The sequence below is a fragment of the Delphinapterus leucas genome, chromosome 1, assembly GCF_059928025.1.
Source record: "Delphinapterus leucas isolate spDelLeu-1000000601 "Yukka" chromosome 1, BTC_Dleu_Yukka2, whole genome shotgun sequence".
Taxonomy (NCBI): domain Eukaryota; kingdom Metazoa; phylum Chordata; class Mammalia; order Artiodactyla; family Monodontidae; genus Delphinapterus; species Delphinapterus leucas.
Window position 1 is genome coordinate 168,977,211 of NC_143129.1, and position 18,171 is coordinate 168,995,381.

At 42.1% G+C, this 18,171-nt stretch overlaps 1 protein-coding gene and 1 non-coding gene across 4 annotated transcripts; both read right to left on the bottom strand.

Moving 5' to 3' along the window:
* Nucleotides 1-386: 386 nt before the first annotated feature.
* On the bottom strand, nucleotides 387-17,833 carry PPP1R8 (protein phosphatase 1 regulatory subunit 8). 3 transcript variants are annotated; one of them, XM_022552022.3, is made up of 7 exons: nucleotides 17,706-17,833; nucleotides 15,753-15,813; nucleotides 10,989-11,142; nucleotides 9,455-9,675; nucleotides 7,723-7,867; nucleotides 3,338-3,402; nucleotides 387-1,850 (listed from the first exon to the last, which is right to left on the bottom strand). In XM_022552022.3, exons 1-7 carry the CDS (start codon nucleotides 17,759-17,761, stop codon nucleotides 1,497-1,499), a joined length of 1,056 nt encoding a protein of 351 aa, XP_022407730.2. In that variant the 5' UTR covers nucleotides 17,762-17,833; the 3' UTR covers nucleotides 387-1,496. The 3 variants fall into 3 exon arrangements, with proteins under 3 accessions (XP_022407730.2, XP_089754151.1, XP_089754158.1); XM_089898025.1 differs by lacking the exon at nucleotides 15,753-15,813 and adding an exon at nucleotides 9,742-10,220 and having other exon boundaries at nucleotides 17,706-17,791; XM_089898032.1 differs by lacking the exons at nucleotides 9,455-9,675; nucleotides 10,989-11,142; nucleotides 15,753-15,813; nucleotides 17,706-17,833 and adding an exon at nucleotides 7,966-9,444.
* LOC115803903 (small Cajal body-specific RNA 1) lies at nucleotides 14,026-14,191 on the bottom strand. The gene has a single exon (XR_004024702.1).
* Nucleotides 17,834-18,171: the final 338 nt, after the last annotated feature.

An 18,171-nucleotide genomic window follows, 5' to 3' on the forward strand; every position in this document is an offset into this window, starting at 1 on the left:
CTGAAATCCCTTCTAAATGTACTCATCTTTAGCTTCCTTTCACTCCTGTGCCTCCTGAGCTATAGCGCAAATGCAGGCAGCTGTAACTGGAGGGCAATGGTTACACCCAGGACAAGGGCCCCAAAGCCCAGTCTTCGTCGTCAGACCAGCGGCTCTGCCTCCTGATGAAGGGCAGCAAGCACTTCTTAACCCACTTTGCTCGCTGAGGCTTCAGTCTGGGGACTGGAATCTCTAATTAGAATTTCCACGTTCATCAGGGGGCATCTTTATTTGTAGTAATAAAATGGGGACAGAGTATCACCTCCCAAGCCTGACAGCTGTATTGACAAAAATTCCCTAATGGCAGTAGAAATAGGTGATGGCAACTGAATCACAGACCGCACCCGAATGACAAAAGTTACGTTTAATTTACAATGTAATAAAGGTTACAGGTAAAAAGCTACACATAAAGCGTGAAAAGGCCTATTACACAAATGTACAAATCTCTGTACAAAGCTCACATCAATGTGTCCTACCTTCGTCTCCTATGTTTGTTAACCAGGTCTAGTCTTGGAGCTCTGGACAACGAGAGCTCTCAGTCAAGGGGGGGAAAGAGCCTCCAAATCAACATCTGAAAATGTCCTCTTCGAGCTATCCGTTACTTCAAAGTAAAATCTTTTCCTTTTTAATTGAAATTGCTCTAACTGGTCATATCCTTTATATTGCCTTCATAACACACTTGAAAAGGAAAGTAATGCCTTAGAGAGTAGAGGACAGTACTCTGGAATCAAATGAGAAACTTCAGCAAGTAGAGTACTCAGGTTTGACAAGAAAAACAGGTAAAGTTCAAACAATGCTGTAAGTTTAAAACTATCAACCTGTGTCTATGGCACTGGTCACAGATGAAGAAAAATCAAAATGTTCTCATTCTAACAGAAAGGACAAAAGAGAAAAGCCTAACTACTGGACCTCAAAACCACCGACCCAGGAAAACTTCTGAGTTGTTTTAAACCTTAGCTTAACTGAAGCATTCTAAACCCTCTTGTTAACCTGGAATCCGTGGCAACCCTTCTGCTACCTGGGACTTGCAGGATAGTAAATATAAATCAGGCTGCTAAACCCACAAAGCTGGCAATGCTACTGTCACCTCCACAGCTCTACATTCAACCTGAGGGCCTGGAGTCTCTCCCTGGGGTAAATGATTTTTTAAAAAGTGATCCTAGAAAGAGAGAGAAAAGAAAAAAGGAGATAATGGAAAGAGTGGAAAAGAGCCAGGGCAGTCTATTTAAAAGGATGTATGAAACATTTCTCTTCAATGAAAGTGTTCTGAAGACAGGTCTTTCTGGGATACTTCAACCCCACCCCCAGTTTTAATATTACATGGTTAGGACCCCAGGAGACATTCTGAAAGACGATACTGCACACATGGAAAGTTTTTCTCCCTAATTCATTTAGCTCCCCCATCACCCTTCCACCCTGTTCCCACCCAATCCCACCCTCCTCCATTACCAAAAATATCAAATCAGTAAGGAAGGTGTGGGCTTCTTGCCCGGCCAAGCCTCTTTTGCATATTTTTTCTTCTTGGGTTCGTTGACAGCTTCAGGGTTATAGACGGCAGGGTTTGGTGCAGGGTTCATGGTCACTGCTGACGGCACGACGGGAGTCAAGTCCACGTCAGGAGCGAGGTTCGGGTATGGCATGGGCAAGCCACCGATGAGTGCTGTCCCGTGGATGCCGTGCGGCTGGGAGCCGGCTTCACTGTGCGTGGGGGGCAGGCCCCCATAGAGTCCTCCACTGAATGCAAAGTTCTGCATGCGTCTGTTCCCTGATTCCTCCAGGCCCAGGGAGCCAGGGCCCTCCACCCGCTTCTTCTGTGGTTTATAGAGAAGACAAGAAGTGAGACACAAGAGTGCTGTTAGCCTGTTCTATTGCAGTCCTCAAAAAACTGGGGAAGGCCCCTAAACCTCTAACTTGTTTTGTTTCTTAAACAACCCATCTCACTGTCCTGAAATCTCAGGGTTTGAAGAGACCTTACAGTGGTCATCTAACATCACGGCTCCCAAACACTGTCCCACACAAAGTGGTCACCATCCTACGTCAAACTGAGAAAAATGAGGCTAGTGTGTGAACTTTTCATAAAGTAAGACATCCAGTTTAAGTGACCATTCTTTACCCTAAGGTCATACTCCTCCCTCTTGTTTTCAATGTTAAAATGCCCTTTCAGGAATCAGAGGTGATAATAGATGGAGTAAGTATTTCAATTTTTCTTTTTTGGGGGGAAAATAAAAAGTTAGTATCTTCCTGTTGGGCACCTAATTTTTAAACATTAATCTGAGAGCAGAACAAATCTGTAGTGACTGAAAGCAGCTTACTGGTTGCCTGGGAGTGGGAGGAAACTGACAGCAAAGGGACACAGGGGAACTTTCTGGGGTGATGGAAATCTGTATTTTGATTATGGTGGTGGTTACCCAGGTGTATATATCTGTCAAAATTCAAATTATACTTTAAAGACAACAGAAAATTCCAAAGGGTGAAGAAAAAAGAGAAAAGTGCCCAAGGGGAAATGTGACACAAATACTATGGAGTTGTATGGAAAAATTTCATCTTATACTTTTTCACACTGGACTAAAGTTCAATGAAAGATCCTCCCTCACCCCTCTACTCCTTTTGCATGAACTTGACACATTTTATCAATCTATTCTAATATATTCTAAAGATTTTTAAAAAAATAAAACTCCCTATAGCATCTCTGACCAGCATCTTCCAATCACATTTTGAATACCTCTACTAATAGGGATCTACTTCCAGGGGCCGTTTGCTCCCTTTTGGAGCCCTAGCTGGCAGGTGGTTCTCCACATGTTGAGCAATCAGAACACCTCTGTAACTTCCACCTCTTGGTTCTTCAGCAGAGCTGCTCTTTAAACCTAATCCAATGTGGGCTGGCTTTCCTATCTGTGCCATCCCCATTCACAAAATAAAGATGTGGTAAAGGCCAGAGGTGCCATCCAGAAATGCAACAATGTCTCTTCTTTGCCTAATAGCTTACTTTGAGTCAAGAAGGGAAGGTTAAAGAAAGGTGGGTCTCTCTGCACCCTGCTGGGAGGTAAATTTACAGACCCACATCACACCATAATTTACATGCAGGATCAAGCTAGCTGGTCACCTGCAGCCTCTCTATGGCACTCCAGGATCCCTGCACACAGATGGGGTAAATGGATTTCCACAGTATGAAAAATGGGAAAGGAGCAAAGAATGTTTTAAAATTAAGCACACACTTAACACTTACCTACATATAAAAGAGTGGGTTTTTAAACCAGACTATATGACATTTCAAATACTGTCACAACATGCTTCCTACCTTGACTGGGACCACTGCAGTCTGCACCATGTTCCGGAAGCGACCAACTGAGGGATCCACATCCTCTGCAAAAAGACACGAGGGCAGGGTTAGTTCCGTAATCAACTGGGAGGATTAAGGTTATAGGGCTCAATGTGAATAAAGCAATCACAATAATTCATATTAAAACAGTAAAATACAGCTAACACTTCAAGTGTTTACTGGGTACTGTGTTAAATCCTCACAACAACCCTACGAGGTTAGTACCACTACAATAAACATTTAATAGATGAGAAAACAAACTCAGGCTTGGAGAAGGAAAGTGACCGGCCCAGTCACCTTGCTGGAGAGGAGCCAGGATATAAATCTAAGCAGCCAGAAACAGGCCTGTGCTCTGGACTATGTGCTACACTGGCTTCCCCAGGTTCTTTCCCATTCCACATACCTCCCTCTTTTGAGGGAAGACATCAATAATCTCATGTTAGTGATAAAAAGAGGTCACACACCACATACCTTGCTAACACCCGCTCATTAGCAAATAACAGAATTAGGATTCAGACCCAAGGCTCCTAGCTTAACCTCGCCTTTCAAGCTGAACAACTGTACACAGGCATACCTTGTTTTATTGAGTTTCATTTTACTGTGCTTTGCAGATATTGTTTTTTTTTTTAAAAAAACAACAACAAATTGAAGGTTGGTGGCAACTGTGCATTGTCAGATGATGGTTAGCATTTTTTAGCAATAAAGTATTTTGTAATTAAGGCATTGTAAAGAAACGAGTACATTGCTTTTGTAGACATAATGCTACTGCACACTTAACAGTTTACAATATAATGTCAACATAACTTTTATATGCACTGACAAACCAAACAAATATGTGTGACTAGCTTTGATATTCACTTTACTGAAGTGGTCTGGAACCAAACCCACAATTCCTCCAAGGTATGCCTGTACAATTAAGACTCACTAAAGGATCTGAAGCCCCTGTCCAGGCAGGGTGGGACAGCGGCTCCCTTTTCACAGCTTATACACACACTATTGCACCCTACGAAGCTTCTAGCTTCATTCATTCACTGTGCCACAAGAATGCACTAAGACCAAGTAAGGGACATGCTTGTAGTCAGTCAGTCTCTCATTTATTGGACATCAGGCATGGAAATAAAGAACAAGACACCGTCCTGCCTGTAAGGAGTTCACAGTTGTAAAGCCAGACAGGCCAGAATACAATGGAGGTGCTTGAAGAGTGGTGCAAAAATAGTTTTCTTGGAGCACAGAGGGGAGATTGGGCTGGATCACCTAGAATGAACAGTTTTCTCACTGAAGACTGAGTGTGGGGAAACAGGCAAGCATAGACTTATTATCATTACTAGAAAAAACTACTCCAGGGCCCTTTTATCTTAATATAGTGGTAGGAAAGGAATTGTTTCCCTAATAGATGTTGTACACCTTATTTTAATGTGTTGAGGGCACTTGCTATTTAAAGAAACACTCTTGTGAGTCCCTTTGGAATACAAAGATTCCTTATTTAATTTGAATATAGTCCCTGGTTTATTTGTTTTAAGTCTGGCTTTTCACATATTAGGATGCCTCTAAGGAATATACCCTGGAATTATTTTCACAAACAATCGATGTTCAATGAATGAATAGCTTCTATATGGAAGAAGAAAGAGGAAAAGCTATCCAGGCTCATCAGGAAGGAGAGGTCTCTAAAAAAGGCGCCCTTATATTCTCTCTCATTACCATAACAGCCCTGCTCCAATCATCCCTTCAGGAAAGCTAAATCAAGTGCAAGAGCAACTGGAGCCCAAGAGGCATGGCTAACGGGGTATGTGACCCACAAACACAAGAGGCCTACGGAAGTGGGGGCTAAGCCATCTGGGGGACCCTGTCCTGTGCTGGCTGAGTGGTGCTCAGGCCTCTCACCCTCTCCTCATTCTCTAGCCATTCGACTCCTAGAGAGGGGGTCTGCCCATTGCAGGCAGTCTCTGCTCCCGGAGGATCTACCGAGAATTCTCTTGCTAAGTCTACCTCTGGTACAGGAAAGTCTGCATAGGTCAAGGCAGAAGGGGTGGCGGATGAGGAGGAGGACAATGGCTAACACTTATCAAGGGCTACTGAGTGCCAAGCACAGATATGAGGTATTTTCACATATATTAATCATTTAATCTCCCCACCAATCCTGAGACCAGTAGTCCTGTCACTGGCCAGGGTCAAAGAGCTACTAAGCGGACAGGTGGATTTCATACCTAGGCCCTCTGATCAGAGCCCACGCTCTTAAACACTATGCCATACTCCGTCTGAACGTACTGCCTTAATAAAGCTGCAGGACAATAATTTTCTTTTTTTTCCTTTTTCTTTTTTTTGGGCATGCCGTGCAGCATGTGAGATCCTCGTTCCCCAACCAGGGAGTACAGAGTTTTAATCACTGAATCGCCAGGAAGTCCCACAATAATTTTCAAGGAGAAAAACAGAACATATCAGACCCCGGGTCCTGAAAGAGACTTAACAAATTATCTAGTTCAGTGATTCCCAAACTGTTGGCTGTTCATCAGTACAAACAGGAGCTTATTAAAACTACAAATGTCGAGGTCCAACCCCTAGAAACTCTTATCTGGCACTCAGAAATAAACTTCCCAGATTAGTCATCCAGCTCCTGCCCAAACACTTCCCTTGGGCATTCAGTACCTTGAGAAGTAATTCATTCCACTTCACACATCATCAAAAAGTGAACAAAAGTCACTAGAATGAATGCCCCAATCTCTTTCACAGGAATTCTTTTAATTCTTCTTCTAAATATAAGAAGGATTTGTTGTTGCTTTTCATGCTGAGCCAAATACTTGCTACTCACAGGCTCTGGTTTCGCCTACTCCATCCTCCCGAAGGTCAGCCTTGCAAACATCCACCTCAGGGTGCCTCCCTCCAATCTACTCTCCCTCATGTACAGTTCCCAGCATTTAGGGACCACTTTCCATAGCTGGGAGTCTCCTCTTTCCCTCAAGACTACGTAACACATTTAGTACTTAAGGCCATGCTTGCATTTAGTAACACATTTGGGTGAGTTCTGCTCAGAACACAGGCCACCAGGTTACTGTCCCCCATTATTCTATTAATGCAATTTTAAACTGTACTTGATTAGTTTCCATATCCCCCTGATGACTCAGACTGCATTTTTAACTAACTAAAATCCTTATACCTTTTTTTTAACATGAGCTGTCACTGGAGCAGATTTTCTCCATTTAAACAATTGACATTCTGAAACTAAATGCAGGACTTGAAAGTTATTCTCACTGCATTTCAATTTGGGATATAAAAGCAACTTGTTAGTCTGGGATCCTTGTTTCCATCCATGAAGGTTTATTTTCAAACAAGATTTTTGGAATCCCAATTCCATCTTCACTGTATAAACTGCACCTCCCAGCTCCATGCCATCCACCTCCCAGAGTACTTGAGATATAACATGAGCCCAATAAATGAATGTTGAATGATGGAACAAATGGGTAAACTCAATGGCCTTCCCAGAAACTGATGCTCTCATCCTGCTGACATTTCCATACAAACTATCTATAAATTAGGACCTTACAGAGGCAAGTCTTCAATGCGATTAATAGTAGCAGAAAGTTCTCCAATCTTAGAGTTACCAATCATACATGGAACCCCATGACAATAGTGTCTGCTCTGACCTATGCTTAAACTCCACTATACCTGGATCAGCAAAGGAGAATTACAGCCTTCCTTCATCTACTTCTTTCACACTGCAACTGGATAATGCTTGAGTTTCAAGGCACTCCATCAATGTACAGGCATACCTTGTTGTACTGCACTTCACATATACTGAGTTTTTTATAAATTGAAGGTTTGTGGAAACCCTGCATCAAGCAAGTCTATCAGTGCCATTTTCCCAACAGCATTCACTCACTTCGTGTCTCTGTGTTACATTTCTGTAATTCTCACAATATTTAAAACTTTTCCATTATTACTATAGTTGTAACAGTGCTCTGTGATCAGCAATCTTTGTTGTTACTATTGCAAAAAGATTACAACTCACTGAAGGCTCAGACTAGCATGGTTAGCATCTTTTAGCAATAAAGTATTTTTAAATTAAGGTACGCACACTGTCTTTTTTAGACATAATGTTATTGCACACTTAACAGACTGAAGTTGTGTAAACGTAACTTTTACATGTACTGGGAAACTAAAAAATTCATGTGACTTGCCTTATTGCAATGCTTGAACTGAACCCACAATATGTCCAAGGTATGCCTGTTCTGTACAAAAATATCTCCCCTCAACATAGCACCTGTTATCCTAAACCTTGTACAGAATCATTACAACTGACCTACAGGTTGTGTACACTACTCTCTGACATCACAGCTTTCTCATCAGAAAAAACTAGGAAGATACCTCACCTGGGTTGATGATCTCATCATCCTCACTAAAGGTCACCCGTGAGTTCTTCCTCTTCCTCTTCGGTCTCTGAATGTCCAGATTCCCCTCCTCAATGGTGAGAGTGGAAATCCGCTTGTTGTGGGCAGTGTTGAACTCTGTCAGGTTCTGGGACAGGGTTCACACAGGAAAGACAGGAATAAGTACACAAGGAATCTGAAGGAGAATATTACCAAATAAAGGGCAGGAAGGTATTAGGAGCTAACCTTGACCTCTCCACACAGATGAGATTCTTTTCTGCATTCAGAAAAGATTCATTACCGTCCCTAGACAGCTAATACCAGCAAGCCTCAATTTGACAGAATGTGGAACATCTTCATTGACTAGTGCGGCAGTGATATTCAAAAGAGAGTGAAGGACCTTGAGATGAAGACAGGTCATCTGTGCAAAAACCCTTGAGTTGAGGTTTTGGGTTTTTCTGAATAAAGTTTATCATGTCTTCATGCTGAGAATTAAAGGAATACAACTGGGAAGAAATCCAAGAATTGTTTTTAAGTAACAGAGACGAGAAAGGACAACTGACAGCTTCTTTCCCAGTAGCTCTCTCCTTTAAAACTTGTAAGGACGTTACCAGTGCACTGAATATCTGGCATTAATGTTTTGTCACTCCCCATCCCTTCATCTGGCCCCATTTCTACTCATAACTATCTATCCATCTCAGTGATTAACTTGACCTCATCACTGCTGCCTGCCTCTTCCCAATCACCTGGACTTATTCCAATCTGTACTGCAGTTTGAGACATCCCAAATGTCTTGAGAACAAGGACCCAGAGATGACCTAACATACTGAACTAAAAGACAGGAAGGCATGGAAGCAGCCTGGAAGAGAATGTGCAAGACTGACTGCCAACCAGGTCCCTGGCTATGAGGCTACTTCTTTAGAACAAAATAACTTCTAAGTTGTAAGACTGCTACTGTGCTTTTCTTCCTAAGGGCTGGGAAACTGTCCCGGTATACAAGAATAGTAAATGCATGTGGGTGGTGAAGGACAGGCTGGCGTTTGATCTCCCTGGATAGACCAGTCACACCAATGCAGTGATAGACATGTGAAGACAAAAGCTACATCACAAACTACTGGGGTCAGCTCTAGAAAAGAAAACCTTAGCACATTAAAATTAAATCTTGTAAAATTCATGGTCTTCAGGGCAGCCAGGCCCAGAGCAAAAGTTATCTAGTTCTACTCAGAAGATTCTTGGGCTGACTGGACAATATCAAAAACAGCTACATAAATGAATGAAAGCTTCAATCTCTGTAAGCTAGTGTTGTTCAAACAAACTTTCTGGATGATAGAAATGTCTTCTATCAGTGCTATTCAATATGGTTAGTCACTAGCCACATGTGATTACTGAGTACTTGGAATGTGATTAGTGGCTGCTGCATTGGACAGTGCAGCTCTAGAGAAATGTAACTCCCAGCCTTGGCTTCTAACATCCACTGAAACTGCACAAGACAACCATAAGGGTCTACTGGCAGGAGACCCAGTCTCCTAGTTAGCCCTGGTTATACATAACCAAACCCACACAATGCAGCTCTCCAAGGGCCACACCACACTGCCAAAGTGGCAAAGGCTTATCACTGGGCTCAAGAAAACCTCCAGTTGCTAAGTCACTGGCATTTCAAACTACACAGAACAGCTACACACTGCAAAAGCCAGCGTCCCAAAAGACATAACAATGACATAGACAATGGAATTACATCAAGCTCTGTTTCCTCCTCTGGAAGCCCCAGTAAGCCCTTGAGTTCATCATCCTCTCCACCCATCTTCTCATCTCCTTTCACAGCCGATGGCAATGTCTGAGGCTTCTCACGCAGAGTGTATGCCCTTGTGGATGCACCAAATGAGACCGTGGAATCGATGGGAATTTGCTGAGGCTTGTGAGGCTCCAACCGAATGTGACCCAAGAAAGTGCCGTGTGCTGGGAATAACCAAATCAGAAATGTAAGAGAGGAAAACAAACAAACAAACAAACAAACAAACAAACCTGAGTTGTAGAAGGGAGAGTAGCTCCTGCCAGCACATCAGTTTTGCTTTTTAAAATGGAAATGGCTCTGGGTCCACTTTGCATCCCTTGTCATGGGTCACAATGAAAAGGAAACTCCTTCACTGAATCTTGAATCTCTTCAGTGGATTTCTTACACATCTTCAGACCTGCTGTTACCCCACATAACAAATACCACTGCTTGTTCTCTGCTGCCAGACAGGCTTGGCTCCATTCTGGGTCCAGCAGGAATGGTTCCAACCCAGCAATAGGCATGCCCGCTAAGGCAGGAGACAGGAATTGCTATGGTCTGACCTCTCCAGCCCCAAGTCTAAGGAACATAGAAATTGCTGGCCTGGTGGCAGTTATGCTTGGGGTTTCCCCAGGATAAGAAATGAGGTTGGCTGAAACAGGTGCAATATCAATGGCAAGGCAAGCCACAATCCTACTGGAGAGTCTGGATATCTTTCCATGTCTGCATTCTGCATATTATGAAATGGAGAGAAAAGATGAGATAAATTTGCAAGTAAGTACTTATGAGACAAGGCTCTCCAAAACCATTATATAAGCATACTGGGGTGATGTGTGCGTGTGTATGGGGAGCGGGGAAAGGAGTAAAACACGATCAACCCAGGAAGCAGATCCTTTACATTTCAAGCTGTAATTATACATAGGCAAAAATGAACAAATTTCAAGGCCCCATGCAGTCAAGTCTCAACTGCATTTCTGGGATTATCTTTGACAAACTTGAAAATCTTATTAGTTGGAGTGTGCTCATAGAATTAAAATTGATATTATTAATATCACAGCAAAATATAGCTGGGATAAAGAGCCCATTATAAAAAATTAACTTTTGGTCAAAACAAGTTTTGTTTTTTTTTTTAATGTCCTACTGTACTACAACTCTACTACATTAATGGAGCTAATCACAGCTTCTGCTTAAATTGGACCACAATCTATCATGGGCCTATAAACACATTCCTTAGTTCCTGGATGCTTTTTTTGTTCTCTGTATATACCTATTGCTCTCTCCAGGAAAGTGCTCCCCAAAACCCTCTTCTCTCTCCAGTCATCAATTATTCCAGTAAAATAGGAAATATCACAGGAATGGAGAACAACTAATTTAAAAACCAAACATAAACTTCCTTGATGAGCAACAAAACACAATTTCAAAACTGAAGAACCCAAAGAGCATTTTCACACTGCCCAAAAGACAATGTGTGAAATAGGATGGGATATGAGTTACTTACTACTGTTGAGATCTATTAGGAAAACTCTCTTCAGATGCTTATGGTAGACCAAGGCAGCGTGGACCCGAGAGCAAGACTGGTGGTCAATGGTAAAGTCACACAAATCAGGGTTTCTCCCAAATAAGTAATACTTCTTCTCATCAATGATCAGTTTCTAAATAAATTAAATTAAATATTACTTAAAGCTTGTTTCAACAGGGTTTAGCAAAAATTCTTCCAATAAACTAAGTAGAGCATCTTAAGATAAAATTCCTTGTCAAAGGAAATATTTATATTTACTATTATTCTTCAAGATAAAGAGCTCAGAATAATTTACTAACATTGGGGGATGGATGGCAATTAATCTCCCCAAATGTAGTGGTCAAATGTTTAGTGCTGATATGAAAAGAACTTTCCTAATCGTATTAGACGTAAATGGCATGCAAGAGTGGTTGTTTTCTGACCATTGGAAATTTAAGATTTCACTGAATCTTAATTTTAGGTCAAGCAGGAAACACAAAGCATGCCTATAAAGTAATAAGACCGCTTTTCAGAAAAATATATATTCAAATGAAGATTATCAATTGGTTCAAAAAGGAAGGGGATATAAACACCTATCTATATTCTAATCATGCTGCCAGAGACCCAGAGTATTTCTGGAACCCTCTTTAGAAACTAGAATTACATTAGACATCATTGTATGAGCCTCTAAATCTAACTTTATTGTCCCATTTCATTTTGCCCACAAAAAAGCATTACTCAAAGTTAACTCTAAATGAGTACTTGCTGTGTCCAAATATGGAACAACCTCACAGGACAAAGATTTTCCAGGTTTGGGGGAAGGGGATGTAGGGATTAAACATTTATTGAAGAACTATTATTGCTAGGCATTTTTAAGTATTATGTCATCTAATCCTCAAAACAACTCTGTGAACCAAGTATCACCTTTACTGTTAAACATAAGAAAATAGATTCAGAGAGATGAAGCCACGTATCCAAGGCAGTCCAGCTGGTTAAGTAGCAGATCTGGGGTTTAAACTCAGGTGTGAAATGACCTGCAATGCTAACATTCTAAACAACAGTGCCATGGGTCTGAAACAATTCTGAGAAGAGCTCCAAAATGTTTCTAGCCACTGCTGTGGTACTGGAAAAAACAAAACTGTATAAGGCCCCAATATAATAGCAGAAAAGAGGATTTCGCAGACCAGCAATCTATTATTTTAAAAATTGTAGGGGCTGACATAGTACTGTTAACTTTTCTTTTGCCATATGAGAACTATTTTTTTAATTGTCACCAATCAGTATTATAATCATTTTACGAAAGATAGGTCATTTTAACAAATAAGTAAGAAGAGAGATAAAGGACCACTCTTTGTGCTGAATTTATGAAAAACTCACTACACTGTCTTTATTTTTCTTTTAGCCCATGATCAGTAAAGCCTTTGCCACAGACTGGTTGTAGACTGGGCCATCACAGATGAAGGACTCTGGATAAATTTTCGCTAACACTGCTTTCAGTTCTTAAAGTCTACAATATGAGTACTTGGAGAATAACCCTCATTCATATACATTATGTTGTTCCTTTAAGTTTTGGGGGGTTTTTTTGGCTGTGCCATGCGGCTTGCAGGGATTTTAGTTCCCCCACCAAGGACTGAACCAGTGCCCTCGGCAGTGAAAGTGCCGAGTCCTAACCACTGGACCGCCGGGAATTCCCTGTTTTTCCTTTAAACACAAGGTCTCACTAAGCTCTAGTTCACATTTCACACTATGCTCCTTCTAAAATCCCTGAGAGAAGACAGCACAAAGTTGAGTAGGGAAGTATAGTCAAACTAGGATGTACCAGGCTAGGAATCAAGAGGCTTATATTTCATTCCTGGCTATGTCATTGAATCCACAGTGGGCTACAATTCTCCCCTATGCTTCAGTGTTCTTACAAAACCAGAAATACACCTCACGTACTAATAACAGTTAACAACTGCTGAGTACTTATGTGCCTATGTGCTATGAGTTTTATGCTCTGAGTTTTATGCTATGTCATTTCATCCTCACAACCACTCTGTGAGGTAGGCAGGCACTATTATTCCTATTTTTATAGATAGTAAAAGTGAGGCACAAAGAAATTAATTAATATATGCAAGTTCACACAGCTAGATATTTATAAACTGGATTAGAAATTTCAGGTTTGTCTGACTTCAGAGTCTAAGCTTTTTAAACCACTACATTATATATTTTCTTCACTCTTCCTGCATCAAAAAATCCACCACATGGCAAAAAACATTTTAAGGAGTGAACAAGTACTATGGGTCACACTCTTAATTGTTTTTTAAACAATCACTTACCCAGTTCCTTCCCAGCTTAGCCTTTAAGGCTCAAAATAGGTATGGGGGTCACCTCTGGGAAACCCTGTCCAGCAGTGCCCACCTGCTGCTGGCAGAGCTTGTCCCAGGCCCCTAGTGCTAGGGAGCACCAAGATTCAACAACAGCCTGACAGCTCAGTCACAAAAGCATCCCCATGTCTGCTCAGACCCAAGTATTAAGACTTGGGTTAAAAATAAGACAATGCTTCAGAATTGAGAGAGCCCTGAAATTTCAGCATCTTATTCTCTCTAGATAATATCTATGCAGGTTGAATCTCACTGCATTTCTCATTCATATTTATGTGCACATAGATTATGTCCTCATAAGCTTAAATTTGCTAACCAAAGTGTTCACAGGCTAGACTTAAAGAAACAGTACATAAGATCACCAGCACTTGGGCTCTAATATAAAATTGACCACATTTCTATGACTCTAAGCTGCCAGTACCAGCGATTTAGGTGTTTAGAGGGGAAAAAAAAGAAAAGGCCTCCAAATTAAATATATACATTCACTATTAAAGGCATCTCAATTATAGAAATGTGAAAATGTAGGGGAAAAAAAAGTATGCCTCGGAAGCAAGAAAATGTGTGAATCCTTAGACAATATGCTTCTTCTGTCCAAGTGAATGAAATAATGCATTGGTCTTTCAATAGCCACTAAGCCACAATTTCTTAACTAGCTATGGCTAGTATCATTATTCAGTTGTGCCTCTGAGTTATAACTCAGAGTGTATCTTTACACACTGGGCTTAAAAGACTCATGGCTTTTGTTTTAATATTGCACTTCTTAAACCCAGCTATCACAACACATCACAAGCCTCTGACATAAGGCTAGGACACAGATAGCTCGGTTAGTATCAAGTGCTGCCTAAATCCTTAAAAAATAAGCACATCTCGTGTCTATTCCTCTCGGAAACAATACAGTGATGTCTAAGTATTGTAACATGACAGTTCTGTGGCAACTCAGCACACCTAAGAGCACTGAAAGAGAACATTATCACTTAATGGAAACCAGTAATTAGAAGGATGTTTGACAAGTCAGAGTGCTTTGAAAGTATAAATTATTTCGCAGAGGAATATGACATTATCATTAACGCTAGCCCTCCTTGTCTGTTTCTTCCTGTAGTAAACTAAAGATTTACTAAATTCTGGTTATATATAAAAAAAGACTCCTATATGTCTATTTAGCAACAATATTTTATATGTGTGGAACAGTCTACAGTGTAACAAAACAAAAAACATTTTAGCTAACTTATTCCCTTGAATAATCTTGGTACTCTGTAATCTTTAAGACAGAAGAACACATGACAAAGGGGCTCTAAGTGACTGGCTCAGGGCTTGATGAATTAATAAGAGAATTCATCACAACTCATGCCTTAATACTTTGCAAAATACGTGGGTATCTCTACAACATCCTGAAAGTGAAAACACTGTATTTATAGAACATCCTGCAGGAGACCTCAAAGATAGCTTTCCATTATGGAGTGCAATGTTTTTACTATATATACCAAAGAAAAATAACTGCACTCAATAATAGGGCCTTGAACTTAAATTCTATCTAAGCAAGCAAACATAAAATTGGTTGAAGACACAGAGACTCACAACTCCACAGTCAGAGTGGGCTTAATCTCCATCTCCTGGTAAATAAATGGTAACATAAGGATTTTAAAAAAGTACACAACCTAACAGCTAATCAAAATTCATGTTCTCTTGAAGTTCTATGTGGTTTTCATTCTAGAGACTTGTAGAAAAGCTGGAATTCTGCTCAACTTGTCCTTTATAGTACTTATTTCAATTATAATCATGCAAACTTTTGTTTGATTCTGTTGTTCCCATCAGATGATTTCTTTGAGGACAGGAACCACATTTGTTCTGTTCACTGCTACAGTCCTATGCCGAGCACAATGACTGGCACATAGTAAGTACTCAGTAAATGTTTTGAATAAATGAATGAATTTTGTCACCATTTCCATTCTCTTGTTTGAGCAAGTATCTTAGTTTACTATCTTCTTTGAAGAGTTTTGGCTTGAATCTCATAAAAGCAACTTAAAAGTTAAATTCAATCTACATCATTCACTTTCTTCTTCAATTACTACAGATCTTGCACCTTCCATACAACTCCACATACTCAGAGAGAAGGAATTCACCAAGTTATAGGGCATCCAGTTTGACTGAGGCCTACAAGCCCATGATCTATTAAAACCCTTCATTTGGAAGGTGAGAGGAGTCACAAAAAACTGAGTGTCTGTGGAGATACATGGTTTTAATGTGTTATATCACCATGTGCTTTTAATAGAAAAAAAAAAATCAGGATGAACGAAAGTAGCATTTCTGTAAAACAAAGCACAGGAGAGGAGGTGGAAAAGTGAGTCACTGGCAAAAATCTTTAGTGTGGTGGGAAAAAAAGGGAAGACATGTACTTCCATACCTCAATTAGCTTGTCTCCTTTGACTACATCCAGATGTAAACCAGGAGGGGGTTTACCTGCCCTGAAAAATAAGTGTGAAAAAACATTTTCAGGATGAGTTTGTAGATGCTATTTACAATCATTATCCCATTCAACACTGTAGCTCTCTTACTAGCCTATAATTAGTTCATGTTCAAGCAGAAATGCCATCTACTTCACTGTTATTATAGCTCCTTTCTACATTTGACACTTACTTCCCCAGTGATTCAACTGCTCCAAAACATATTTTAGTGGATCTGTATTTAGAGCAGCACCAAAGAAACCCATATTTTAGCACTGGATTATCCACCTTGGAGAGAAAGCAGCACAAAGACTGCAAGTACTATAGCTGGGGTTGTCTGGTCACTTGGAGTCTGAATCTAAGATTTGCCACTACCATTAATTAATACCATATAAAGGCAGAATAAATCAGTTGGTGTCTGGGGCTGATCAAGACTAGACTCATCACAGAATAAGCAGAGGGTACTGTCCTGAGCTCTGAGTCCAAATCAGAGAAGTGTAATTAGGGAGCTAAGACAATCCAAAACTATGCCCATGAAACCAGGTACCAATAAATACAAGACATATTTGTTAACCTTGAACAGGTCATTCTACAATGGCATGGGTAAGGGAACTTTTCTCTACACTCCTGTAACCACACCATCCAAGGGAGATACATGTATGTCAAAGCACCTAACACAGTGCCCGGTGCCTAACAGACGCTGAGGAAATGGTAGGTGATCTTATACAGTCTCTTCTAACTATAAGTTTACTGTCCTGGCCCAACTTCTGAAATCAATGCAGCAAGGAACCAAAATGGACACAGAATTTGTAGACTGAAGCAACTGGGTGTTACAAAAGTGCAGAGGGACCCAGAAAATAGCCACACATTCACTTGCTTCCTGTGTTTGCTCCTTTGAAGTTTGAAGGATGAACAATCTTGCCAGAGTCCCTACATATGCACACACAAAAATGCATCTGTTTACATCTAACTTAAGATGCAACACAGTCATCTCACAATCCTGACCCAACTCCTCTATGGAGGTTGTCAGTATGACAAGTGCATTGGACAAAAGCCCATTTTGTCTGGAAAACAGGGAAAGCCAAGTTATGTCTAAAACATGCTTTCTGAACTCCTACTACGTGCCAGGCTCAGGCCTAGGAACTCGGAATATAAAGATGCGTTAGGCAGCCCTTGCCTTTGAGGATCTCTATATAACGGGGGCCAGAGAGTAACACAAACAATACACTGTGATAAGCAGAAATAGCCCCAACTCGGATGGGTCTCCTTGCAAGGCAATTCATATGTATTCATCGTGTACTCTACTCAAAGACTAAAATTATTCCATTATTCCCAAGAACTTGCGAAAGGAGGAAAGGGGTTCATCCTAACAAGCAAGGATGCCCTCTGCTGCCCGGCTTCGCGCTGGTCGCTGAGGCGAGCTTGGGGGTAGGTCAGAGCCGATCCTGCCCTCAGGGAGCTCCCAGTCTGCGAGAGACAGGCAAGTGCCGCACCCAGGCTGCATCAACAACCGCGGGATGCGGGGCTCTGAGCGGGGCGCCGGGGCCGGGAAGCTAGCTCGTGCGCGCTCGGGACAGAGAGCAGGGGGGCAGATACGATGCTCCACAAGAGCACCAGACAGGAGTTGGGGTAAGTTCGGGGTCAAGGCCCCGAAGCGCCCCGGCAACCAGCTGATTGCCCGAGGGGCTGCCTAAGCGAGCGCCTCAGAGCCCCCAACTCCGGGTTTCCCCAGTTCCTGGGCCCGGGCTCCGGGTTCCCGGTTCCTCCACACGCCGCCCGGCCCGACAGACAGTTCTCCCTCAGTCAGTCCCAGGATCTTTGGGCCGCTCGGCTCGCTGCGAGAAATGAGCCGCCCGGCCAGCCCTGGCCAGCGTAGGCTAGGCCACTCCAGCGCTGGTCACCCCACCACTCACCAGGTCGGGCAGTCAAACAGCGGGAGGCTGGAGCCGGAGTTCGCGGCTGCCGCCATCTTGCTTCTCCCCCTCCCATTTGGCGGGCCTGAAGCACGCCGGGAAACTGGAAGACCCAGAGGAGAGAGGCGGCTTCCCATCAGCCTGTGCGTATGCGCGCGCGCGCCCACCCACGCACGCATGGACGCGCAGACGCACAGGGCGCTTCTAGTAGCGGGGGGAACTGGGGTAGGGTTTTGGGGTCTTTTTCAGTGCTTGATAGTTCGCTCTTTACAGAGGTCAGGGTCTTCCTTGGCCGGGAGTTGTTTGAGGAAAATGGGCTCGTAAGGAGGGGTTCTGTTTCCCTCTACGTTCTTTTTGCAAACACGCTCCCAGGCTCTAAAATGTTGCGACTCCACCCTTGCTCTGGGCCTGCCCCCTCAGCGTTTCGACCCCAGTCTGGAGAGAAGCTAGAGGGTAGAGCTCAGAG

What these genes read in the sequence shown, in the direction of transcription:
- PPP1R8 (XM_022552022.3), bottom strand. Translation starts at nt 17,761, where the DNA reads ATGGCGGCAGCCGCGAACTCCGGCTCCAGCCTCCCGCTGTTTGACTGC. An exon ending in TGATGAGATCATCAACCCAG is followed by an intron (nt 3,403 to 7,722) that starts GTGAGGTATCTT and finishes GTCTTTTTGCAG; the next exon opens with AGGATGTGGATCCCTCAGTT. An exon ending in CTGCAGTGGTCCCAGTCAAG is followed by an intron (nt 1,851 to 3,337) that starts GTAGGAAGCATG and finishes TATAAACCACAG; the next exon opens with AAGAAGCGGGTGGAGGGCCC.